The following is a 23,996-nucleotide window of genomic DNA, read 5'->3' as shown; positions in this document are numbered from 1 at the left end:
CAGAGTCCTCTTGCCTTCCCACTTCCCAGTCCATTTGCCCACAAAGGTTAAAAATGCAAATATCAAGGAGGGAAAAAAGTACAAATAATGCACATTAAGGCAGCACAGAAAGACAGGGATGGATATTGTGAAGAGATGCAGGCCACAAGTGACAAAGATGGGCAGTACTATCACATGTATCTATAAGAATGAAAGACATCAGGAAAACCATTGGAACCACTTAGAGGGTCGCTGGACATCCCAAAAACAGGGATGCACATGAAGATCACAGAAAAGGACAGCAGGATAAACTGCTCTTTGTTAAAGAAACCCAGCTCTTGGCTTCACAGCAAAGCACATGCCATCATCAGTCTGGCAAACAGGCAAACTCTGACTCCTACAGTTTATAAAAAAGCTGGGGTGGGGGATCAACCTGTTCATAACAGAAATTAATATAAACTTCTATCCCAAAGACAAATCTCTGCTGACTACTAAACACACAATTGCATCTGAATGTAAAGTCAGAGTGCCAGTGTTAGAGTATGGCTGGCTGGGCTTCCTCGCTCAGCCCTTCCAGCCACAGAGCAGAAATCCATGCTGGGGCTTCTGCACATGCACACAAAAATTCCAGTGGCAGAAGCATGAAACTGAGATGAGTCACTGCTGCTATCAGCAGTGCTATCTGCTGCTATCTACAGCAGCAGGGAAGCTGTCAGTTTTTACTGGGGAGAAAATTAAACGACCCCAAATCTTGAAAGCAAACAGGAATTTTACTTTTTGTCTGCTTAAAGGTCAGAACAAATTGGCACTACTGAAAATCAAACCCATGCTGAGCACTGGATTAGGCTTCCATTATCAGAATTCTTGCAACAGTTAAAGGCAATTCACATTAATTAGAATTTACTGTAGCATTGACATTCTTCTTTTTGTTGACCTTGAGTAGTTTTTGCAGAAATTACACTTCAATCACTTTTTTCAGCTGGAAATGGAAACATTGACCTATTCATATGAACAAATGAAAACAAACCCAAGAAAAGTACTTGAAAACTTTGATATTAAGTAACTTCATGGAAAAGCTTGCTAATGCACAACACAAAAATAATAGTGGTAATTTGCATTCAATAGGGCCATGTCTACACCAAGCATTTGCTGTTTATACAGAGACAGACACTGCATCAGTTCCTGCAATGATTTTGAAATAATCCCACCACATCTTGGGCAGGGACCACATGCTGTGGGATTGTGTGTCCTTGAATTCTGCACCACGTGATGCATGGTGAGAAACCTACTCAACCTTCAGCTTTTGGGGACAAACTGCAAAACCAGATCCATCTACAACAGTTATCTTGCTTCAAAGGATGTCCAAATGGGGTAAGAAACTGTAACCAAAAAGGCAGATCATGGTAGAGAAATTAATAATTTGACTCTCACCTAAGTATTGCCTTAGTCTCCAACAGAAGCTTCAGTCCAGCAGGATAAAATTTAATCCTGCATTAAGATTTTTGTCACTAGTTATCTCACTGCACATTCTTGACACTGAGCTAAACTTCCAATCCCTAAATTCTCTGGCAGCAAGTTACATTCTTGGCCTTTGGACTTCCTGCATTTTGTCACACCAAGTGTGAAGAATTCAAAACTGACTGTAAATCAATTTATTTCTGCCCTCTGTATCACTTGGCTCCCCTGGTTTATTCACCAACACCACTACCATTTGTTTTTTTCACTCAACAAATCTAAATCCGAGTCTTGTGATGTGCATCAGGTAAGTTTATACTGAACCATTTGTACCAGGGCATTTCTCCAGCTCATGCAGCTGTTCCAAGTTCTGCGTGGTACATCTGCAGTGTAGAGAAAAAAACTGGTGAAAATCAGGGTACTTGCCTCAGATTTTATTAGTGCAATTTGGCAGGCAGAAAAAGATACCCAGTGAGTGATTTAAAGAATATCATCAGCCCAGCAAAGGAAGAAATATCTTATTTTAGTTCCCTGCCCAGCTTGTGACAAAAGTTCTCACTCAAAAAGAGCAACAGTTGAGTAAAACACATTTTACACCCAGAGTCTGTTGGGGGTAACCTGCACACTTGCTGCTTAGTTCCTGTACTGTAACACAGATTCAGGCAGGTCTTTAGATAGACTCAGTGACCTACTCACCTATTCAGCACCAAGCTGGACATTTGCACTGTTACTCTTTTCAAGTGCATTAATGGTACTCTGTTACCATTCAGATATGTCTGAACTTGAGGACAAACAGCATAAATATTTTGTAGGTATAAAGGTTATCTTCAGAGATAAATTACAACAAAGAGTAAAAGCTTGAAAGAGGTGCCATTAATTTTTATGGGGCCAAACTATAGTATCAGTCACTGTATTGAGTACTGGAGTCCCACTTCTCTAGAAACTGATCCCTGATGTCAACATTACTAAAAAGAGAACACCTTGAAGACAAACTGAGGTGGATACCATTCTGCCTTCATCCCTCACCTGGAACACAACCCTCTCCACCCCCCAAAAACAATGGGGCAGGTGCTTGGACAGTCACACTGGGAGCTGCTCCACAATAATGGAGTTCACAGAGAGAAACTACACCCTTTACTGAAAATAAACCAAAACCAAGCAAATAAAGACCCCAAAAAGACACCAAAACACTAAAAAAAAAAAAAAAAAAAAAAAAAAAAAAAGAGCAAGGAAAAAAACAAACAAAAAAAGAGATTAGCTTCCAGACAGCTCACATTCCATGAATGTGCTCACAGGAATGGGGAAGGGATTGGAAAGCTGAGGTCAGGTTGTGGCAGTCCCATTTTAGATCAGTTTAGACTCCTGGAGCACCACACCCTAAGATTACTTCAGCCAAAATAAGCTGGAAAATGACCCATGTCATTTTATCACTTATTCTATTCTTTGTCAAATTCTTTTTTTCGCTGTATAATTTTTTTCCTCCTTGAAAAACTGAACTCAGAGTAATAAGCAAGAAGTTCTCAAGAGAAATCACAAAATGTTAATTCATGAAACTTCCTTACAGATACTTCTCATCAGAAATCTGATTTCAGTTCCCAAAAATTAAGCTGTGGAAAAACAAAGCTTTCAAGAGAATAATATTGAAATTATTAGAAGGAAAAGATGATACTTAGAAAATCAAGCTGTAAGATGAGGACAACAGAACTCCAACCAAAGATGAACACAAAACCACAATAAAATAAGCAAAGGTATTTTTAAAAGCAGCTTGTAAAAGGCAGAAAGCTAATACTTGAAGTGTTTTTTATTTTATGAGAAGAAACCACACAGCTAAATAACCAAAAGGGCTTGTAAAACAAGGAAGCTGCAAATACTGCCCTAAGAATGGATGCTAAAGCTAAAGGCCAGTAGCTGACCTTAGTATTCACTGCAGTGGAGATAAAAAAGTTCCCCAAAAGGACCTTTTTGTCATGACAGCATATATGTAAAGACCTGTGCTGAGACTCAGGAAAAGAGGCTTTACAACAAGTCAAGAAAACGACCAATAAATCAGCAGGATATGAATGTATTACCCCGAGAGTTACAAAACACTGCAAAAATAGAACTGGTCAGCTCCTAACTGTGGTATGGCACTCAAGAGCCCCTGGTGTAGTGCAGGGGGTCTGAACAGACCAATTTCCACTCCAGGTACCATCCAAGGGCCTAATCAACAACACATTCAGTGTCTTGACCTGGCAAACAGGTAACAATAACAACAACATCTAAGTTACTAGAGCTGGGGCTAAATAAGGTACCGGGAAAGCAGTGCCTCCTATACATGTATATGTATCTGGCAGTAGTGTGTGGATAAAAGTAACAGCTAATGTAGCACACATGGATTTCTCCAGTTCCCTCACAAAATACTTTTGTAAATTTAGTTTACTGGACAACAAAACGAAACGTGATGAAATTCAAGGTGTGAATGTGTGAAATAACACGTGAGGAAAAGAATTCCTCACTGTATTTACACAACAAAGTGTATCAGTACAATTATTACCACTCAAGACAAAACAAAACAAAAAAAACTCCAAAAAACCCTCCCACAAAAACCTCAAAAAACCAAAAGAAAAATCACAAAGAAAAGAGAGCTTGGAGTGACTATTAAAGACCAAAAACTATTCAGAAAGGAAAAAAAAAATAATAATTATAAATTTATGCTGCCTTTGTATTACAAATGGCGTCCTGCAGCCCTGACCACACATCTCAAATAAATAAAAATCCAACACAAAATATATATAGAAAAAAGTAACCAATAAAGCCATGATTCTTTCCTCAAACTAAGAATTATTATACAGACTAATATTTTATCACTTAAACAACAAACAGTAGTACAAATGAGACAAATTGCATAGGTATGTAAGTCACTGCAGGTGTGAAGAAAATGAATAATTTTTCCAACATCTAGAAACAGAAGAAATTAGGTTTTCCCCCATGCAGTATTTCATATAATTGAAGAGCTCATAGTCCTGGCACAGTGGTACGTGGGCCAAGGAGATAAAAGCCATCAGATAAAGACTGCACAAACTCATAGCAGGCAGGTCCTTTGGAAGGCATGAAGATCTGACAGCCCAAGATGCAACAGCCGTTCAGGACCTCCCTGATGCTGAAAGGACACTCTGTGTTTGTTTTATTTCTATTACACTTCCTGGAGCATCCCCCACTGAGCCCCATCCTTCTCAGGTTCCTACAGCCACAAACCATACAGCCCACTGCCACCTGAGGTGTGCACAGAACCACAAATCCACCTCAGGTGCAGGAGAGGAGGGCAGAGGTGCAGCCACCTGTCAGAAAAGGCACTGAGAGATCCAAGCCAAGAAAGGAGCCTTGGAGCAGTCCCTGCTGGCCTCAGGGACTGGAGACAGGACAGCTATCTCTGTGGGAATGTACAGCTGATTAATCACTGCAACAGTGTGTCGAGACTGTCTTCAGACAGTTCAGTTGTTCATTTGAATGTCAGCATCACCCCATGTGAATCCCGTCCTGCATAGCAATGGGCTCAAGGAAAGCAACAGAACTTATCACGAAATCATTTTTGTACCTTTGATTTTCAAAACAGGGGTTTTTCATGTGAGGGCCAGATAAAGCTTTTAAAGGAAACAAAAATTTTGCTGCTCAGTAACTATCATACAGAGGAGAGGAAATGGAGCAAAATCAAGGATCCAAGAAGTATGTAAGACACGGGTCTTGAGGGCAAGACACGGCCACTGCCTCATGCAAGAGCCCATCTGCCATTGCAGTGATAAGCTTTTGCTTATCAAACGAAAGTCTACAACTTGTTCAGTGCAAAGCAGAAGCTTAGATGCAAAACTGTTTACAGGAGTTAAATAAGGCAGGGGTTCTCCTCCGTGTCAAGCTTTTCTAGAGGTCACTTTCAGCTCCCATAGCTTCGGGCTCTCTGGTGACTGTCCACACAGAACTATGAAGGGATGCCATTTATATGATTTTGCCCTGTGCAGCCTCCCTCACTGGAGATATTCCAGAACTGCCTGGGTGCAATCCTGCGGAATGTGATCCAGGATGACCCTGCAGGAGCATGGACACCGGACCGGATCACCCACCGCGGTCCCGTCCTACCCGACCTACTCTGGGATCAGCCCGCCTTAACAGAACGCAAACTCCTGGGAGGAAAACTCTTCAGCAGACCTCGTGTGTGAACAATGGTGTATCCCTGCAGGGAGCAGTACCCCAAACGCTGCCCATCAGCGATGCCCTCAGCACAAGGGCTGCCCTGCCCTGCCCTGCCCCACACAGCGCCCATCGCCAACCCCGGCAGGCGGGGGTGCCGTGCCTGCCTCCCCCCCAGTGCCGCAGTGGTCTCTCCCTCCTCCTCCTCCTCCCCTCCGGGCTTGCCGTGGTCGCGCCCTGTCCTCACCGAAGCGCTGCGGGCGCTGCGGGTGCCCCAGCGCCTCCAGCCCGCCCGGCCCCCACAGCAGCACCAGGGCCGGGACCAGCCACAGTCGAAGCCTCATGGTCCGGGCGCGGCCTCCTCGGGCACTGCGCGCCCGCTCGTTCGCATCCGCTCGGAGCAGCCTCGCCCTGCGCCCGCCGTGCCGGGCCCGCCGCCCTCCTGGGCCCGCACCCGGAAGCGCGGCAGCTGCGCGCGGGGCATTGTGGGGCGGGCGGGGGCGCCATCTTGGGGGGCGGTGCGGGGGGAGGCGCCCGCTCGGCTGTGAGGGCGCGGCGAGGAGGCGGCGGCGCTGCCCTCACGGAGGCGCGGCGTGGGGCCGCGGGTGAGGGACCGCAGCGGGGGCGTCTTGGCCGGCCTCGCTGGTCCTGCAGGGTCATCCTAGGCCACGTGGCACAGGATTGCATCCACACGGTTCTTGAGAGTACTCAGGGAGGGAGGATAATACAGCCTCTGGACAATCTGCTCCAGTGCTTGGTTACACGCACAATAAAGTTCTTCTTCATGTTCAGATGGAACTTCCTAAGCATCCAATTCTGCCTGTTGTATCTTGTCTTATTGCTTGGCACCACCAAGAGGAGTCTGGCTCCATTCTCTTGACACCCTTCCTTGAGATACTGAAATACATTGATGAAGTCCCCTCTCAGTCATCTCTTGTGGCTCAACAGGCCCAGCTCTCTCAGCTTTTCCTCGTAAGAAAGATGCTCCAGTCCTTTCATCATCTTTGTAGCCTCTGCTGGACCCTGTCCAGGAGCTCCGTGCCTCTCTTGCACTGGGGAGCCAGAACTGGACTCAACACTCCAGGGGTGCCTCAGCAGGGCTGGGTAGAGGGGCAGGATTGAAATAAAAAGGGTTTACTCCCAACAGGATCACCCCCTTGTACCTGCTGGCAATGCTGTTGTTCCTGCTGAGAGCTCTCACCTTCTTGGGACAGCTTCACCAGAGCCCCATCACGGCCTCCCCAGGGCAGGAACTGCCCCCTGGGAAGGGAGAAGGCTCTGGGTCGTGCAGCCCCTCTCTGGGGACAGCGTGGGGACCTGCCTGGGCAGGAGCCTGGTGCTCTCAGACCTTGCAGGTTCAGTGATGCCACTCAGATGCGTTTGCTGCTCCTCCCCAGCCCACGTGAGTGACTGTGCTCAGGGACTTTACAAGGTTTTGTGCAGTTTCCTTAGCACAGCTGAGGATTGTGGCACTTGGTACAAATAATAAGTGATGGGTCCATGACTCAGCTGTTCCCAAAGAGGACACCTTATTGAGATAAAAGCACAGCAAATGTGTTACAGCTGGGCTGTAGTGCTCTGGTTAATGTTCTCCCGAATTAGGTGATCTCTTACCTTTTTGTAGATGCCTCCAGCAAAGATGATTGCAAGTGATGTACTCAGCAAAAATGGAGAAAAAGTGTCCCCATTGCCCATCCTGCTTAAGCTGTGCTGCTCATTAATTAACCTGAAATATTTTAAATGCATCAATAAAATTACTCATGCTTCAATTTTTCAGAGCACCATAAAGGCAGATAGATATCTTAAAACAAGAGTGTGTCTCTCAGTTCTTGTCCCCAAACATGAAAGAATTGTAAGAGGTGAAACTTCTAGGGAAACTTCTGCTGGGTCTGCTTTGAACTTCCTACAATTTGCATCCAGTGACTCCTGAAATCAGAGGTTGTGTCTTGCTTAGCAGCCCTCACTGTATCTCCTCCATCCATTTGTTCAGTTGATTTGATGCTCAGGGAGTGCCAGCTGAACATGAGGAGGAATTTCTTTACTGTGTGAGTGACTCAGCACTGGAAGAGATTGTGCAGGGAAGCTGTCCAGTCTCCGTCACTGGAGATGTTCCAGAACCACCAGGATACAATCCTGTGCCATGTGCTCTGGAATGGCCCTGCTTGAGCAGGGAGGTTGGACCAGATGCTCCACTGTGGCCCCTTCCAACTTTATCATCTCTGTGATTTCTGTGACCTACTGCTTGTAAACTTGTAGCATCCATACCATCCTGTGGCAGGAGTTCCACAATGTCACTGTATGCATGAACAGCCACTTTTCTTACTTTCAACTTGACATTTTGTGGCGCCGTGTGATGACCTGACCCTGCTTCTTGCTTGGGGAAGGACAGTACATTGAGTTTGCCTTCTCTATGCCAGTCACCACTTCAGAGCCTCCATGAAATCCCCTTGCAGTCTGGTAAGGCTCCTCTTGCAGACAAATCCAAGTGAAATCTGCTTTCCAAGGAGGTGTTTGTTGCTATCCTATGAACTTCACCATTTCTGTTATTCCTGTTTGTGGTGGTGGGACTGGAACTCCATATGGTGCTCATGACAGAGGCATCTAGTAGATTTATAAAGTGGCATAATAATATTCCCTGCCTTGTTTTCAGTATTGCTTCTGAATATTTCTAATATTCAATGTGCTGTTGATCTCCACTGAGCTGGCATTGTCCTACAAATAACATTAAACTTCCCAGCTCTCACAGCTGACATGTAGGGGTCAGTTCAGAGAGTATTATTCCACATGTGATGTAGGACTGTTTTGTCCCCAAGTGCATGAATTTACATCATCTGTTGTTTTCATGATCATCTGTTGTTTTCCTGCCAGGCACTGAGGTCTCTGTTCAGTTGCCCACAGGGCCGTGTCCAGTGCCATTCCAGGTGACACAGAGGGTCTGAGTGAGGCTTTAAAAGAGTCTGGGGGTCCCTGCTGAGTCCTGTGCCAGAGCATATCTGTCCCCATATAGTGGATTATCAGTGGGTGTCTATGAGCCCTGAACAGAGGAAGGTCTTTCTGCAGTTCTCAGCCACACCTTTTCTCTCCTTTCAGGAATAACATGATATCTTCAGCAATCTTTGTCTTGTCACTCCTTATCTTACTTGGATTATTTATGAGAAAGTGCAGAGATGTGAAGGTGCATTAGTGACTTCTTTCATTGTGAAAACTGACCATATACTTAGTCTTTTAACTGCATTTCAGTCCATGCTGGGATCTTCTCTCTTGTCCTCTGCTTGTTTAGTCTCCTTAAGAACCTTTAGCAAGAAAGTCTTGAAAGTCTTTCAGAAATCTCAGCAAACAGTATCTCTGCAATCCCTCTTATCCAGGTGCTTGCTGACACATTCAATCTGAGTTTACAAAGCAAGACTTCTCTTGGCAAGAACAATGTTGACAAAACCCTTGTTGATCTTTCCTTGGTAAATCACATCTCCCCATATATGCACTAATTATAGTTGTACCAGTCTGTGTGGAATAGGTGTCGCTTTTAATGTCACAATTAAAAAAAATTTTTGACATTTGATACAATCTACTTCTTAGATGCCAAGAAAGTTTTAAGCAAGAATTGATACCACAGTTAGAATTTGACTGCACTGTACAAAATATTGCATCCTTGAGTTTCCTGGGTGAATAGTGTCTCTTGAGAATTTGTCTCAAAGTTGCTTGTTTTGTGCCATGAACTTCTTTTTAGGGTTCAACATCACCATTTGAAACAGATCAGAGGTAAGGTTAATGATGAAGTGATCCAGCAGAGGAACACACACTCAGGAGTTTCTTTTGGGTTTTCCACCATGGCTTTATCATCTCTCAGTACTGGTTTTGCAGCCAGTTTGGTTGGTGAGTCTCAGCTTCTGGCACCTGGTACACTAAGATTATTGAAATAATCTTAGATTATTTCAGATCTTCTTGAAAATTATTTATTATTAGGTTTTATGCATTTTATGACTCTTTCCTTCTATATCATTCCTGAACTCTACCATAACCCTCTGAGTTACGGGTTTGATTGGGTTTTTCTCCAAATGAAATGTCTTATTTTGGTTAGCCTTCCTTTGTGTGTGATTAATCCATGTTTGTGCTTAATCTAAACATCTTTCTGGCTTTTGTGTTTTGGTTTTTGGGTTTGTATGTTTTTTGGGTTTTTTTTTTTATATAGTACAGACATTCTGAAGTATATAATAAATAATTTTTCTCTACCCATGTCTTGATTCTAGTGACTTTCTGTAATTTTTGACCTACACTGAGTACAGAATTAAAGTTTCAGGCAGATGATACTTTCACCAGCTTTCTAAGATGTCTTTTCACATTAATAACATCTAAACAAGTGCTCATCATTGTAAGTATTTGGTGAAGGTTACATATAACATTTATAAGCATCAATTTTCATTTGCCATCTTATCAGATGTGATTTAATGTGGCAGGATCTTTCCGCAAGTTTTAGAATAAACTTTAGATTGAACTTTTTGGAATGCATTGCTCTATCTGTGAACTATTTATCCCAATTTCCAGATCCCATATTGGACTTCAGAGGTATCAGTACAGATCCATTTTTTTTATCAATGGATAGACTATGCTATCTCTCACTATTTTGTAACTTGTGGAGGAAGATAAAGAAAGCCAGATAAAAAGTTTCTTTTTCTATTATTACTTGAATGTTCCCACTGAGTAGGTTTTTTTCTTTCATTTACTTCTTATCTTACAAGGACACTTTAATAATAAAAGTTGATTGCCTGTAAATATTTTTAGGGTTATAGAACTGTGCTTTGGATTTTCACAGAGCCCATCACAATGGAGTTGTTAGATTAAAGTGTTTAGACTATTGCTATTTCATTATACCATAACGGTATATAGTAATTATGAAAATTGTCACTGATTTAGCAATATGGTTTATTCCACATTAATTACAATAATTGATTTGGCATCTGTAGGTTAGTTTAATGGCATGTCTGAGTGTGGGGTTTTTTAAAATCTTAATTTGTTTATATAAATATATCATCCTGTGTCCAGCACAAGACCACTTTTGGAGTGTGCTGATACTCAGTATTAATAGAAATGCATTCTTTCCTCCCCACAGTAAGGAATTTGAGCCATTTTATTAATATGAGTATGGACTAAACAAGGATATGCTAAATAGATAGGATATGTATAGGAATTAATGGGAAACAGCACGTAATGTGTTGGTGAGGAATAGCACAAGTATAACACACTGAATAAAAAGAAAAGAAACAAAAGAATTTTATATATGTAGGCAGTGAATGTTTCCCTGTGTCAATAATAAAAGCTGGAGATGTGGAGTGACAGCTAGCTGGGTAACTGACCCCGTTGACAAGAAGGGTTCCTTTAAGAACAACTATTAGGTAAAAGAGGTAAGCCCACTACTCAGAATGATTCATAAAATATACAGTTTAGTAGTTTGTTTGGAAAGGAAGATGGATTTTGTGGCATGCCCTGAAGCAAGATGGTGGATTACCTTTGTTTTGTGAATGTTTGAAGAGTAAATGATCCCCTGAGGAAAAAGTCCTGATCTTGGTTCTGAGCTGAAGAGATAAGCAGAGCTCCTCCCCACACATGTGGGAGATGTAGGCTTCATAAAGCTGCATATTTTCCCATGGGAATTATTGAAACCTGTATCACGTGTGGCTTTTGAATCTATGTTGGGCAAAGTCCTGGGAAGTGCAGTGACTTATAAGAGGTGTTCATACTTTGGGAGAAGGATGGAATGAACATATTCATAAATCTCTTCCACTTTCATGTTCATCTGCAGAAAGAAAACAAACAAACAAAACTTTAAAAGCACCTGGGAGTTTCTTAAAGTGAAATAACCTCCAAAACATGGGAAAAAACCCCAACAACAAAACATCGTCCATGTTTGTGTTGCACAAGGAGGGTTTTTTGTTTGTTTCATACCACAGAACAGGGGACCTAACAGCAAGAACAGGTCTGCAAGAGTTAACAGGCAGAAGACAGGTACACTTTGGCCTGATTGCTGAGGTTGTTTTCCTCTTGCTGATAAATGAGATCTGGACTCCTGTGGCACACCAGTTCTGAAATTTCTGTAATTCCTTACCTCTTTTTCCTCCACTCTTCTCTTCCATGTCTGTCTTTCACCAAGTCATTTGACGGAGTCTCCTCTTTTATCTCCATAGATGTTTTTCTTTCCCATACAGTGTTTCATTACTTTGAAGGCCTCACCCCTACTTAGCTCTGTTTGGCCTTTTGTCACTTTCAAAATATGTAAAATAGCACTCCACATAAGTGATCCAGGAGTTTCCAACATTTCAACATTAGTGATCCAATGATTTCCCAACATTTCCCCTACTTACTCAGAAAGACAGAAATTTGGCTACAACTCTGGAAATATACATATTCCAAGATTTTCTGACTTCGAGGAACTTCTATGGTCTCCTGTGGTCTTCCAGGATGACACAAATATGCTGCAACTGGACTGACTTACCTGCTGTGCTAGTTTTGAAATCTGCTATTCCTGCATCACAAAGGAGAGCAGAGACTAACATGAGAGAGCTTTTTAAAGGCAGAAGCAATCTGAATTTGTTCTTTATTATTGTGAGCATATGTTCTCTATAATTATAATAACACATAATGCTTTTCTTCCCTGAAGCATATAAAAGTTAATCTTCTTAGAGAGGGAATATACTCTTGTGAAGTTACTTCCTGCTTCAGCCTTTTTAAAATCCACGAAGAAATTACTTGGGCCCTACCTTCTGATTCAAAGTGGTCCCTATTTCTTGTATCTGCCAGGAGATGGTGCTGCCAGTCTTCCATCTCTTCCTTTCCAGTTTTTAGGAAAGGTGGCACATGTTTATGCATAAATTATGAAGATACTTCTGCCATCTGACTGGTACACTTTTGTCCTAATAGGGATCTTAAGAGAAACAGAAAACACTTTTCCATATTTAAAGCTTACTACTATCTTACAACTGGACATAGATATTTAAGATTCACCAGATGTCCTTGGCAAAACTATCCAGAGATTTTAGTGTTCCACAGCAAGGTGATGAATATAAACCATTTAACTTTATGATTTCCTGGGTAGTTTCACACATGCCTTTCTCACCTTTACAGACATCTGTGGATACATTCTGGCAAGATGGTTCATACTTTCACAGGCATCCCAGCCCTGTTGAGAGAACAAGAGCTGTGACACTGCTTTAAATGGAAGCAGGATGCAGTTTTAAAACTCATCCTAAATCACTACTGGTAATTTAGACAGTTCTGTTAGCATCAATGTTAACAGATCATGTGGCTTCAGGTTCCACTGAGCACACTTCACAAAATTTGGCCTGAAAAGACCTTGCAACTCTTCTGCTTGATCACATTTACAAATATGTGTGAATGCTGCACAGCAGCGTACTTCCTTTAAAGCTTGAAGGATCAACTTTTTTGCTTTGTTTATTCAGTATCGGATTTTCTTTTCATCAGTGCAATTGTTTGGTAATACTCATGGCTACAGTAAAAAAAGAAAAAAGAAAAGAAAAGAAAAGAAAAGAAAAGAAAAGAAAAGAAAAGAAAAGAAAAGAAAAGAAAAGAAAAGAAAAGAAAAGAAAAGAAAAGAAAAGAAAAGAAAAGAAAAGAAAAGAAAAAAGAAAAGAAAAGAAAAGAAAAGAAAAGAAAAGAAAAGAAAAGAAAAGAAAGAAAAAAGAAAAGGAAAAGAGAAAAATAAAAGAAACCACAAAAAAACCCAAAAAACTAAAAAAAGAGAACTGGACCTATTGTCAAATCCCCAGGTTTTGTTGTGTTCTGGTTCTAAAATACATCCGGATGATTTAGCATCTATCCTGGTGATTTCTCTTACCCACCCAACAGCTGGCACAGACACTGGTGGAAGTTAACATCTTTGGTATCAATTCCTGCTCTTCAGAGGACACCAGATATTTTTATTGATTCTCTTTTCTCTCCTAGGAAAAAGCTTATTTGATGTGAAATTTAATAGAAGAAAAGAGAGTCTAAGCACAAGGTAAAATGTGTTTCTTCTGGGCAGCATTTTTGATCTGACATTAGGACCAGACATTATTCCAGGAGTATTGTTAATATAAAGGCAGCAAATGTGGACCTTGTGGAAGTAATGAAATGTGGGCCAGTCTCCAGCTGTACTATTTTGGTGTATGAGATGCAGAGGGAGCTGACTGCCAGTATGGTCCAGCAGCCTAAGCAAAACCTGGCAGCTGGACAACTGGACACCTACCATAGTAAAAAAACCAAAACAAAACACCCCAAAACATTTAACTGATTAAATTGTTATATGTTTGGGTTTGGAAGGATCTGCTGGTGTTCTACCTTATGCAGTCTGCTTTGCTTCTGCATTTGTGTGTGTATATTTACTATGTCTTTAGATACATATGAAGAGTTCCTGTTTAGGCTTAGAATAGTATGAAAGAGATAAATGAAACTCTTTTGGGCAAACTGAAATCAGTATTTGGTGGCTTCACAAGTGAAATTTATTCTCATGCATAGGAGTTGAAGGGTATTCCTGTTTTTTTTGTTTTTTTTTTCTCTTGCAAGCTAGGTTGACAATATGGGATTTAAGTGTAAGTGGAGACTTCAACGTGCTATGGAAAATTCATGTATTGAATTCTGTACCATCTGTATTACAAAGAAACAGAAAAAGAGTGGGCTAGAAAAAGACTGTGCTGGAATGGATTTGTTCCTTCTAGGATTTTTTTTTGGCAATACTTAAAATATGGAGAAATTCATGGAATACATGGAATGTAGTGTTAGATTTTGCTTGCTACTCCTAATTAGAGCTGTGGTAGACCACACTTGTGAATGAGGCATCATCAAGAGTTGCTTGAAAAGAGATAAATACCTCAGCCAACCAAATAATACCTTGCATTTTCCCTGGGTTCCACAGTGAGAACTGGAGTCCTGAGCCTCTTGCAGAAGCAGATGCCTTTGAAAAAATTGCTGTGATGGGATGTTACAGCAATTCTCCTTCTGTAAAATGAGAAAGTGTGCCTTGTCTTAATGCTCCTCCAGGAACTATCTGAAAGTCTCAACAGAGGGGAAAGATCAGGACAAGAGGATCTCATGTAGTGACCTGGGGACTTTGCAGCAGAAGGACAGGGCAGAGTTACCCTAAATTGCACCACTGACTGAATGAACCCCTTCACCTCAGAACTGGAGGAATGCAGGCTGTTTTTTCCTGAGCTGCTACAGTCCTTAGTGTCTACAAGCTATCAACAAGTTCAGAGGTTTCATTCTCCTTACTTATTTTTGACCCTGTCAACTCACTGATATCCAAGCAATGTACGTGTGAAGCATTGCTGCTCCAGGCTAGCAAGTACTTCACACTCTGAACAGGTGTGAGTGCCTGCACTGAGCAGGCAATCTGGATCCCAGTTCTTTCTCAGACAAAATAGTTCTCCTGAGTATGTGAGTGAGACCAAGAGAATTTATTTTTAAATCATTTCTTTACAAAGAAAAGTTCACCAAATGTCTTGGGTCTATGAACACTGTCGAAATCTTCATATGACCAGAATTCACACATACCACCTGTTTCCAGCAAGAAAAGAAAATCTCTATGAGCAGCCTGCATCTGGGACAGCAGTTCACCACTGCAAAATGGGCCTGCACATGTGTTGGACTTGCAGACAGCCTACTGATATCAGGCTCAGGAGCACCACTGGTGTACTTCATCCAACACTCAGGGCCCAGGTGACCCAGGCTGGCCATCCTCATCATGGAACTCTGATGAAGGAGCTGCAATTGAACTGCTTAAGACCTGTGAGTGATTCAAGTCACCTGCTCATCAGCTGAGATTTCAACATTTTTTTAATATGTCTTCCTGTTTATATGCCTTTGATGTCTCATTTTCATGGTGCCTCATTTCTCTCCTCTCCAGGGCTTTCAGTTCCGTGTGCTTGAAAAGTGACTCATAGAATTGCCACTCCCCAGCCCTGCCCAATTACACTGCTCTGGGATGTGCTCACCAGCCAGATCTGATACAGGGCACACAGCAGGAAGACAAGAGAGAAGGGCACTTCCAAGAGACACTTCTGCTTCAGGACAGTGCTGCTAGAAGGCATGTTCCCTTCTACACCTGTGCTGGCTCTCTATCCTTCTCCTGGCCTACCTGCAGTGGTTTGGTTGGAAGTATATTCTGTGCAGTGGTGGTGGAGAGCCTTGAGAGACCTGCCCTCAGCAAATATGATGCTGGCTGTGTTATTCATTGAGCTGCAGCTTAGATTGCCCTGGTAACACAGCTCTGCCAGCATAAGGCAGCTGGGAGCACTTTGGTAATTCTGTAATCACAAATGTCAGACTAGCTCAGGAGTCTCCAAACAGTTTGGACCACTGGAGTGTAGTCAATCTGAAAACTTATTGCACCCTATTATTAAAATTCTCCCTAAAACCATGTTTTATATGATTCTGTAGAGTCCATACCAGTGGTTTATGGGGCACAGTGAGGAAACCACTGGCCAAAATACTTCAACTGTAACTAACTTAAGGTACTATTAAAGAGACTCTAAGTCTCCTCACCTTTCTGTGTGTGAATCAGATTTCAGTGCTAGAGCACAGACAGTGATATATATTAGATATGCAATGCAAGAGCCAAGTGTTCTAGGTATTATACACCTGCTGACCTAAAGCACCAATTTAAAAGGACTGGGAAATAACTTGAAAACAAGCACAGTGCTAGACTCATTTTAAAGTGATTATCATAGGTATTTTTTTTAATGAAAAGTGACACCAAGCTTGTGTTTCTCACACAAGAAAAGTGTTATTGGTGAAGAACTGGTAGGCAGAAGTTTCCAAGGTCCCTAAAGCAAAAAGCACAAGTACAGAGTTTATTGTAAATCTAGGACACAAACTCATACTTGCTTATTACTCTTTAGATATTTTTGTTCTCAAAAGAATACTGATTTATATATAACCAGGGATGTTAATGTGGCTCTTTGTAAAGTTTTTTTTTGCACTTGGGGAAAAAGATAATAAAGGGAGTGTTTGAGAAAATGTCTGTTGTGAGCAAATGCCTGTTAGTTAAGATAGTAGGTAAACAGCACTATAATTAAAGGACGCAAACACTTTTGAAGTTGCTAAGGAAATGTGTGACAAATATCATCAAGAATGTGGTTCAAAGGATGAAGTTCATATCTCTAAGACACACAGGGAAAACCTAATTGTGATCCTATGCTAGTTGGGTACCAGGCTTCAGCTGTATCAAACTTGCTCTGCTGTCAGATGTGCACATTGGGCAGCTTTTCTTGTTTTATCTCAGATACTGAGAAAAGATGACCCATGGGATCAGGGCAAAGAAGGAGCCTGAAACAGGTGATAAAAAGGGCCATGAAAGATGAGAAGGTCCAAAAGGTGACCAAGAAAAAGTTTAAGAGAAAAAAAAAGCAAACTCTGTAGTGCTATCAGAGCTTTTGCTCTTGGTCTTGTCTCCTTTTCCTTTTGCACTTCACAAAAACTGTTCCAGTTTGGCCAGTTAAATGATGCTGAATATGGCTTGTCATTTTTTGTGTTTGCAATTAAATCACACTGAATTCTTTGGTACACTTATAGTTTATTTTGTTGGCTGGTTAGGTTTTTAAAATTTATTTGTGTTTACAAATACAGGTAAAAGAAAGGAGTGGAAGGCATAAATAGTTATGCAGAATCAAGCTCTACAGTTGTTGGATTTGTCTGGAAGACTCCTCCAAGAAAGCTGACTGGGAAGACTGAGACACAGGTGAACACCTGTGGTGGGATCCCATGGGCCTCCACTTACATTTTCCATGTAAGGGCAGCAGCAGTGTCTGCACAGCCTCTGGACTCTTGTAACAGTGGTCATCTTGCTTAGGTGCCTTTGCCACGATTACAGAGTAGATTAGGTGCCTTTGCCAGGATTACAGGCTGGATTAGGTACCTTTGCCAGTTTACAGACTGATCAGATATCTGTGCCAGAGCCTTGCTAGAGGAGTCATTTCCCAGTAAGAATCAGTAAAACAAGCAGACTATCCACTGCAAATTGAACCATCCTTTTTGTCAAAAATCAGTTCTTCTGTGTGTTTTGATGAAAACATTGCTGAAGCCAGTGTAAACAAGGATGCATTGCTGCTGGTTTTGAGGCAATTGTACTGAAATTAATGAAAACATCATTTTCAGGGCCTTTTATGACACTAAAGTGATTAGAACAAAATTAAACCAGTTGAATTTTAGTGTGCTGCTGTTGGACAGGTTTTCTCACTTACCACAGCTGATACAAATCCATGTCTTTTTCCCCTGAGAATACAGATTATTGGCTTTCTGAGTATCTAAGAAATAGTCTAAAGCATAATTCACCAAGCCCCAATCTCCAGAATGCAATGGTAGTTCCCCAAGAATAAAACCACCACTGACTATACAATTATATTTGTACTTAATGACTCTGCAATAAGGGGTCTAAAATGAAAAAAAAAAGATAGTATAAAAATAAAAGAAGTTAGGAACTTGAGAGAAAAAAACCCCCTGCAACACTGTTGTTTATGTAAGATTAAATAAGTATAGTGGCTAGTTTTAACACAGGGTAACTTTTACGTATTTGTTAGTGGATTACTGAGAACAACTGACTGCATGAATGCATTTAATGCTACGCAGAGTATTGGAATGATTTAGCATTATGTGTGCTTGAAAGACACGCCCCGAGGAACCTGTAACTTTGAAGTTGGACTTGCTCTGAGAGGAGATATGAACCATGTAATTTCCATAGGTCCCTTCCAGCCTTAGTGGTTTTATGACACTGAAGCATTATTGAAACTAAGCTGCTTTTATTAAAATATTTGCCTTGTTAGTAGCTGACAGCATTGTGTAATGATAAGAGCAATGGAGGCATGATGTTAAGCTATAAAAAGTCATAATCAGTAAAGTATGGAGCCATAAACAAACAGCTGCACTTCATACATGTGTGTGTGTAATTTATGCAATATAGAAAAACAGTTTGAGATGTTTCCTAAGATCCTCAAATGTATATTACTTATCTTGCTGCTATTAATGCAAAGATACTGCATATATGGTAGTAAGTAAATCTGAGCAGGTTTTTTTATTTTGTATGAGTTGATTGCTTTTATATTGCTGTTTTACTGTGCAAGTTTCTAGTATTTCCAATCATAACTTAAACCATATTCAAATGAGCTATTTTAAAAGTTTCATTAATAAGTAAACAGGCTGTTCTTACCTGTATACAAAAACACCCAGAAAAGAGGAGTTTATCTCTAAGGATTTAGATTTTTATTTATGTTTTTTCCAGTCAACATGACCACATAAATTGGTTTCTAAACAGTTTCAACCAAGACACTATAATGAATGTATTTAGTACAAAATTTTAACAACATTTTTATGTCCCCACTTGAGTCCAGAAATCCAAGTAATGCAAAGGCAGGAGTGGCTCACAGGACTGCAAACTCTCAGCTAATGATATGTGGTAACTGGCGTGGGGTCAGCCTAGGTCCTTAGCAACCAAAAGTTGTTAGCATCTGATTATAACTAATTTCCAACATCAAATGAGTCACTTGTCTGCAAGCAGACATGGTCAAATTGTCAATTCTCATAAATATAAATATATACATAAATACATGTAAATATGTATATATAAATACTTATAAATAAAATATGTATTTCAGTATACACACACTAGCACAACTGAAACTATTTGGTGCATTACTCATTATTTTTCCACCTTTTAATTCTCCTGAATATGGTGTATTTTTTAGGTTATAATTTTAGAGAGGATTCCAAATCCACTTCTCAGTTGAAAGAAATAGGAGTCTTGCTCTAGATTGTTTCATTGTAATGAGTTAAACTTCTTTAGTGAACTAATTTTCTGTGGTTAATTATCAGCTCATCTTGTTTCTTGCATTAATCCCATATTCTCCTGTTTCCTTGATAACAGGCGTCACTACCAGGACATTTCATTCTGGAACAGTACAGAAACAGCCTCCCACACAATAAAGCAGAGGAAGACTGTAAACAAGGTTTGCCTTTTGATGCTTGAATTTGTTCTTACCCTTAAGCCCAACTTGTGAAGGTAGAAAGAAACTGGATGATGCAGAACACCTGAAATTGCAGTAAAACAGGTTTGCTGACCATGCCTGTGTTCTGCTGGGGTGTCATATGGATTGACACTTCTGCTAATGATACCAAACTTCTTTCCTAGGTGGAGATCTTAATTTTTGTCATTTATTTACAACTCTTCTTTTTGTGCAGTTTGAGACTCAGGAGCTTTCATTGCTGGAAGATATTACTCCTAAAGAGACTTTGACCATGCAGCCTAATGAGTGAGAATCTGGTGTCACTCACTTTGAGCCAACCATAAACATTACAAGACCAGACCCAGAATACAGTGCAAAATAGACAAATAAACCTGCCTTGAGTCTGACTGGAGGAGATGATAAACTCCTTGTACCTGTGATTTTTGTCATGTTGCCACGTCATCCATCCTAATTTGCATTGCTGTGGGGAGGAGGAGTGGTCCTGGCCTCTCCTCCCGTGCATTTCCCTTCCTGAGGGTCAGCATGTGGGCAGGGGGGAGAAGGGAAAGGTGTCCCTCCCTCCATGTGGTTTGCCATTCAGGCTGTCTGATGCCAGCCTAAGAGGGGCACTAGGGACAAGCAGAGATGAGACACAGAAGATTTCAAAGGCAGCATGGATTTGTGTTGGGCTAAATTGTCTGCATAACTGTGACCTCAGAGGGATCCTCCAGAGCATATAGACAGTGCAGCAACTGGTTGTCAGCACAGGAGACATGGCCCAGGAGGACAGGCTGCCACTGGAGCTGTGTACCCCAGCAACTCCCCTTCAATGAAAATCTTCTTCAGACACCACTGGCAGGGAGTATGAATCAGCACAGCCTTTGGATTGCTGTTATTTGTAAGGATCAGACTGATACATTTTGTCCCACAACACTGTTTAGAAGCAATATGTAGAGTTTTTAAAGTAAAGATCTTTGAAATTAGGCAAGTAAACAAATTACTAATAGCAAACAGGAGTTTGGGAGTGGGTGGGTGCAAATGGATATGAAAGTTGAGTGACAAGGAAGAAAACCAAACACAAATACATCAAACTGCATTTATCAGTTGCTTTTGTTTCAGTGGAGCAGGTCTCTGAGGCAGTTTCCCTGAACAGCAGCAATCTCTTTATTCCAATTGGAAAAGGAAAAATCAGAAAGCTGCAGAAGTCAAGGGAAAAAACAAGCAGGAACAGACAGGAAATGTGCTGTTAAATGTAAGATTTTTTAACTTTTGGTCATTCCTTCCACAAAGGTCTCTCAGTAGTCAGATACTCCTCATTTCTAAATGTTAAAATTTCTTAATTAGCACACTATTTTTCTTATTAACCAATGATATTTTTATAATACACATGTATTTATTTCTATTTCTTGAGAGGTTGAAGATTTTTTCTCATTGTTTTAGAAATTGGGATTGCTTTGCACAGGAAAATACTTTAGAAGAAGAATACAGGGCATGGAAAACTATTGATATCCCTGTATCTTGTCCATGTCTCTGGCCCCACAGGTGGCAGGGTGGAGAGAGTGCTCCTTTTGGCTACATGAGTAGGAAAGAACAGATTACCAGGGCCAAAGGAGTACAGGACTTGTCTAATCTTGTACATACAAGTCTGTAATAGACATCTACTTCAGAAGGCCCCATAAAATAGGTAGTCAATAAACCTAAGCTAAAAGACAGGTTTTTAACATCCTCTAACCCAAAATACCTAAAGAAACAGACTGAAAGGCACAACTATTAAAAAAATAAGGTACAAGAAGAGGTAAGGAGAGACTGGGCATTGCAGAGGTTCTTGATTTCTGCAGTAATAGAAAGTATGTGACATACAAGAAGCAAGAAGCTGCTTCTTTCTTCGTTCCAGCAAGAAGCACTCTACTCCACTTTCTCTTACTGAGGAGAAAATCAACCCTTCCACAGTTCTTCCAAAGTGGTTCTGAGAGGAAAGCTCCTCCTGCATCTCAGCTGGCTAGATGAGCATCCATCTAGTAATTGCAAATCAGAGTTGTGAAGGATCTCAAGGATAAACATCCCCTTTCAGACAGTACAGGGGTTTTATGTAGTTTGCATCAAAACAGCAAAGTGTTTTATTGGTCTGTGTATTCTGCTTTTTAAAGTTCTTTATCTTGTACACCCTCACTTCTCTGCCCAGATGCAGGTGTTTGTAAGTGCATTCTTGTAATCCATTATCATCTTAATGCTACAGTCAGGAAGGTCCTTGCCCTTTGTGTTTGGTTCTGCTTGTAGGTATGATGTGAATAATGGAGAACAATTACAGATGGCATGCACCAAGTGGGAATAAGATTCCATGTATAAACTGTGCAGCATGAGGTTATGTTAATAAAATGTATTTCAAAGATTTAGCCATTGATAATAATCTAAATGCTGATTCTAAAATTCTTCATATTGCAGATAAGATCTGGCAGTACAAGACCTTGGGCTACCTCACTCAGGGAGAACAGGTAGCCTGTTCAGCCAGCAAGAAGCACCAATTGATGGGAAAGGAAGAAAAAAACAAAGAAGAAAAAGTCTCCTTTTGGATCATGATAACCAGGTCATGGCTGATTTATAAACAGCTGCAAAAAAAGCCATCTTAAGGCAAATCTAACCAACTGCAGACTTTGGCTCAGCAAGCTCATGTCATATGGATACAAGGTATGATAATAGAGTAGTAGTCAGCACAGTGCTGCACTTCCAAAGTCTTGTAGATGAGTTGTGTGGGGTAACATTAAAACTGGGCAATAGAGTATATTATTCTTGCAACTCCTTTTTTGAGCTCTTCTTCTCAAGCCTTGCTTCTATTCACACATCAACTGCACCAAGCAGATGTCTCATGCAGCTGAGGAAGCAGTGCTGGATTCCAGACAGAGCAGATTGCAAGTCAGGTTTAAGGGTTTCATCTAAAACACCAACATAATGATACAGGACTCTATGGCATTCAATTATCAGTGCTTGCAAGGTGATGGAATCAAGAATAACAGGATTTGTTTCACTGGGAGATGTACTTTCCATATTTTTTATCCTTGTTGTCAGTCATGTGATTGCATGACTAGCTGAGGAATCAGACAACTCCAATGGAAAAGATAAATTAGGTCATCTGGTCCATCCTTGCTGCCAGGACATGACTGTTCCCTGCAGTGGATCACTTCCCACACAGTTATCTTTCCAACAGTCTTTTTGAGGATGGAAATGCAATTCAGAGTCCCATTGGGCTATGGCTTCCAGAGCTTTTGAGGACTTTTTATTTTGCCAAGAATGCTTAATGAGAGAATCAGATCTAACAACTTTAAATTCATTTCAAAGGGAAAAAAAATCAAAATCTCAGAATTTCATTCTCAATAAAATTTTTTAATAGAAAATTTATGCAATATTTAGGATAATTTGGGACACTGTCTTTATTAGACAGGAAATAGTTTCTGTGACTCAATTCTACCAATTAAACAATAGGATTCCTGCTAAAAAGATCAAGCAACCAATTCAGTAAGTAGTTTAGGAAGCATCCAGTACTTGTGATACTCTGAGCAGACCATCATCAGGATACCCAGCACTAGTGCTAGCTGACTGTAGGTTGCCTTGATAAATTACTCCAAGTGTTTGGATCCCCATCCTTCAGCAGAACATCTCAATGGGCAAACAACACTCAGTCTGTACAGAGCAGGACTGGTTATTAAGGGGAAAAAAATAAACACAAATGGAAAAACAGTGCTAGAACTTACAGATAGGGAAATGGCACACTACTTCCCTTAGGGCAGCTTCAGCATGACTTCCATGTTGCCTGCAAATGCAAACATTCCCCATCTTTTACCACTACCTCACTGTGCTCATTGAGTAAATCCATTATTTCAATTAGTAAGTGGCAGTCCAAGTATTTCCCTAAGGATGATGTCCTTTCCTAAAGGAGCCATGTGCTTCTTTTTTACCCAGAGATGTGACCATGTAGTTTGGCTTAAGGCTTGATTCACTTTCTGAAGTTAGGCAGGGATTCTCTAAACTCTACTCAGCCTCGCTGGATCACTTTGGCTACCAAATCCCCATCCTTCTTTGCCTTCTCACACTTATCCACATCATTTCTTGATGTTTTTAGACCATCATCCTTTAGCAGAGAATTTTGTTTGAACTTTACCCTGCAGCAACATTCTCTCCAGAGGATTCAAAAGCATATAAGGAACTTCAGTACAAACTGCAGTTCAGAAACAAGCTCATCATGACAAAATGAGTAATGTCTTCTCTAGATCTTTGAAAAGATCACAGCCACTGCAACCTCAAGTACAAGTGCATGTAGTTGCTTTTTTCCCCACCCGAGAAATAAGATTTTCTTGATAAAAGATGCCTTTTTTTCCTTCTCCAACAGAGGAACAGAGGAAAAGTGCTCTCAGGTGCTCCAGAGTT

General features: G+C 40.9%; 1 protein-coding gene across 1 annotated transcript in view; it reads right to left on the bottom strand.

The window, feature by feature from the left end:
• The window catches only part of ADAM17 (ADAM metallopeptidase domain 17), a 32,902-nt gene extending 26,882 nt beyond the window's left edge, over positions 1-6,020 (bottom strand). The window contains exon 1 of the mRNA XM_058020062.1: positions 5,843-6,020. Within this exon, the coding sequence (XP_057876045.1) occupies positions 5,843-5,939 (97 nt within the window). The 5' untranslated portion in view covers positions 5,940-6,020. The remainder of the gene's footprint in view (positions 1-5,842) is intronic.
• Positions 6,021-23,996: the final 17,976 nt, after the last annotated feature.

The sequence above is a fragment of the Melospiza georgiana genome, chromosome 3 (assembly GCF_028018845.1).
Source record: "Melospiza georgiana isolate bMelGeo1 chromosome 3, bMelGeo1.pri, whole genome shotgun sequence".
Classification (NCBI taxonomy): domain Eukaryota; kingdom Metazoa; phylum Chordata; class Aves; order Passeriformes; family Passerellidae; genus Melospiza; species Melospiza georgiana.
Note: the sequence above shows the minus strand (reverse complement) of the source record. Positions and strands in the feature narration are given on the sequence as shown.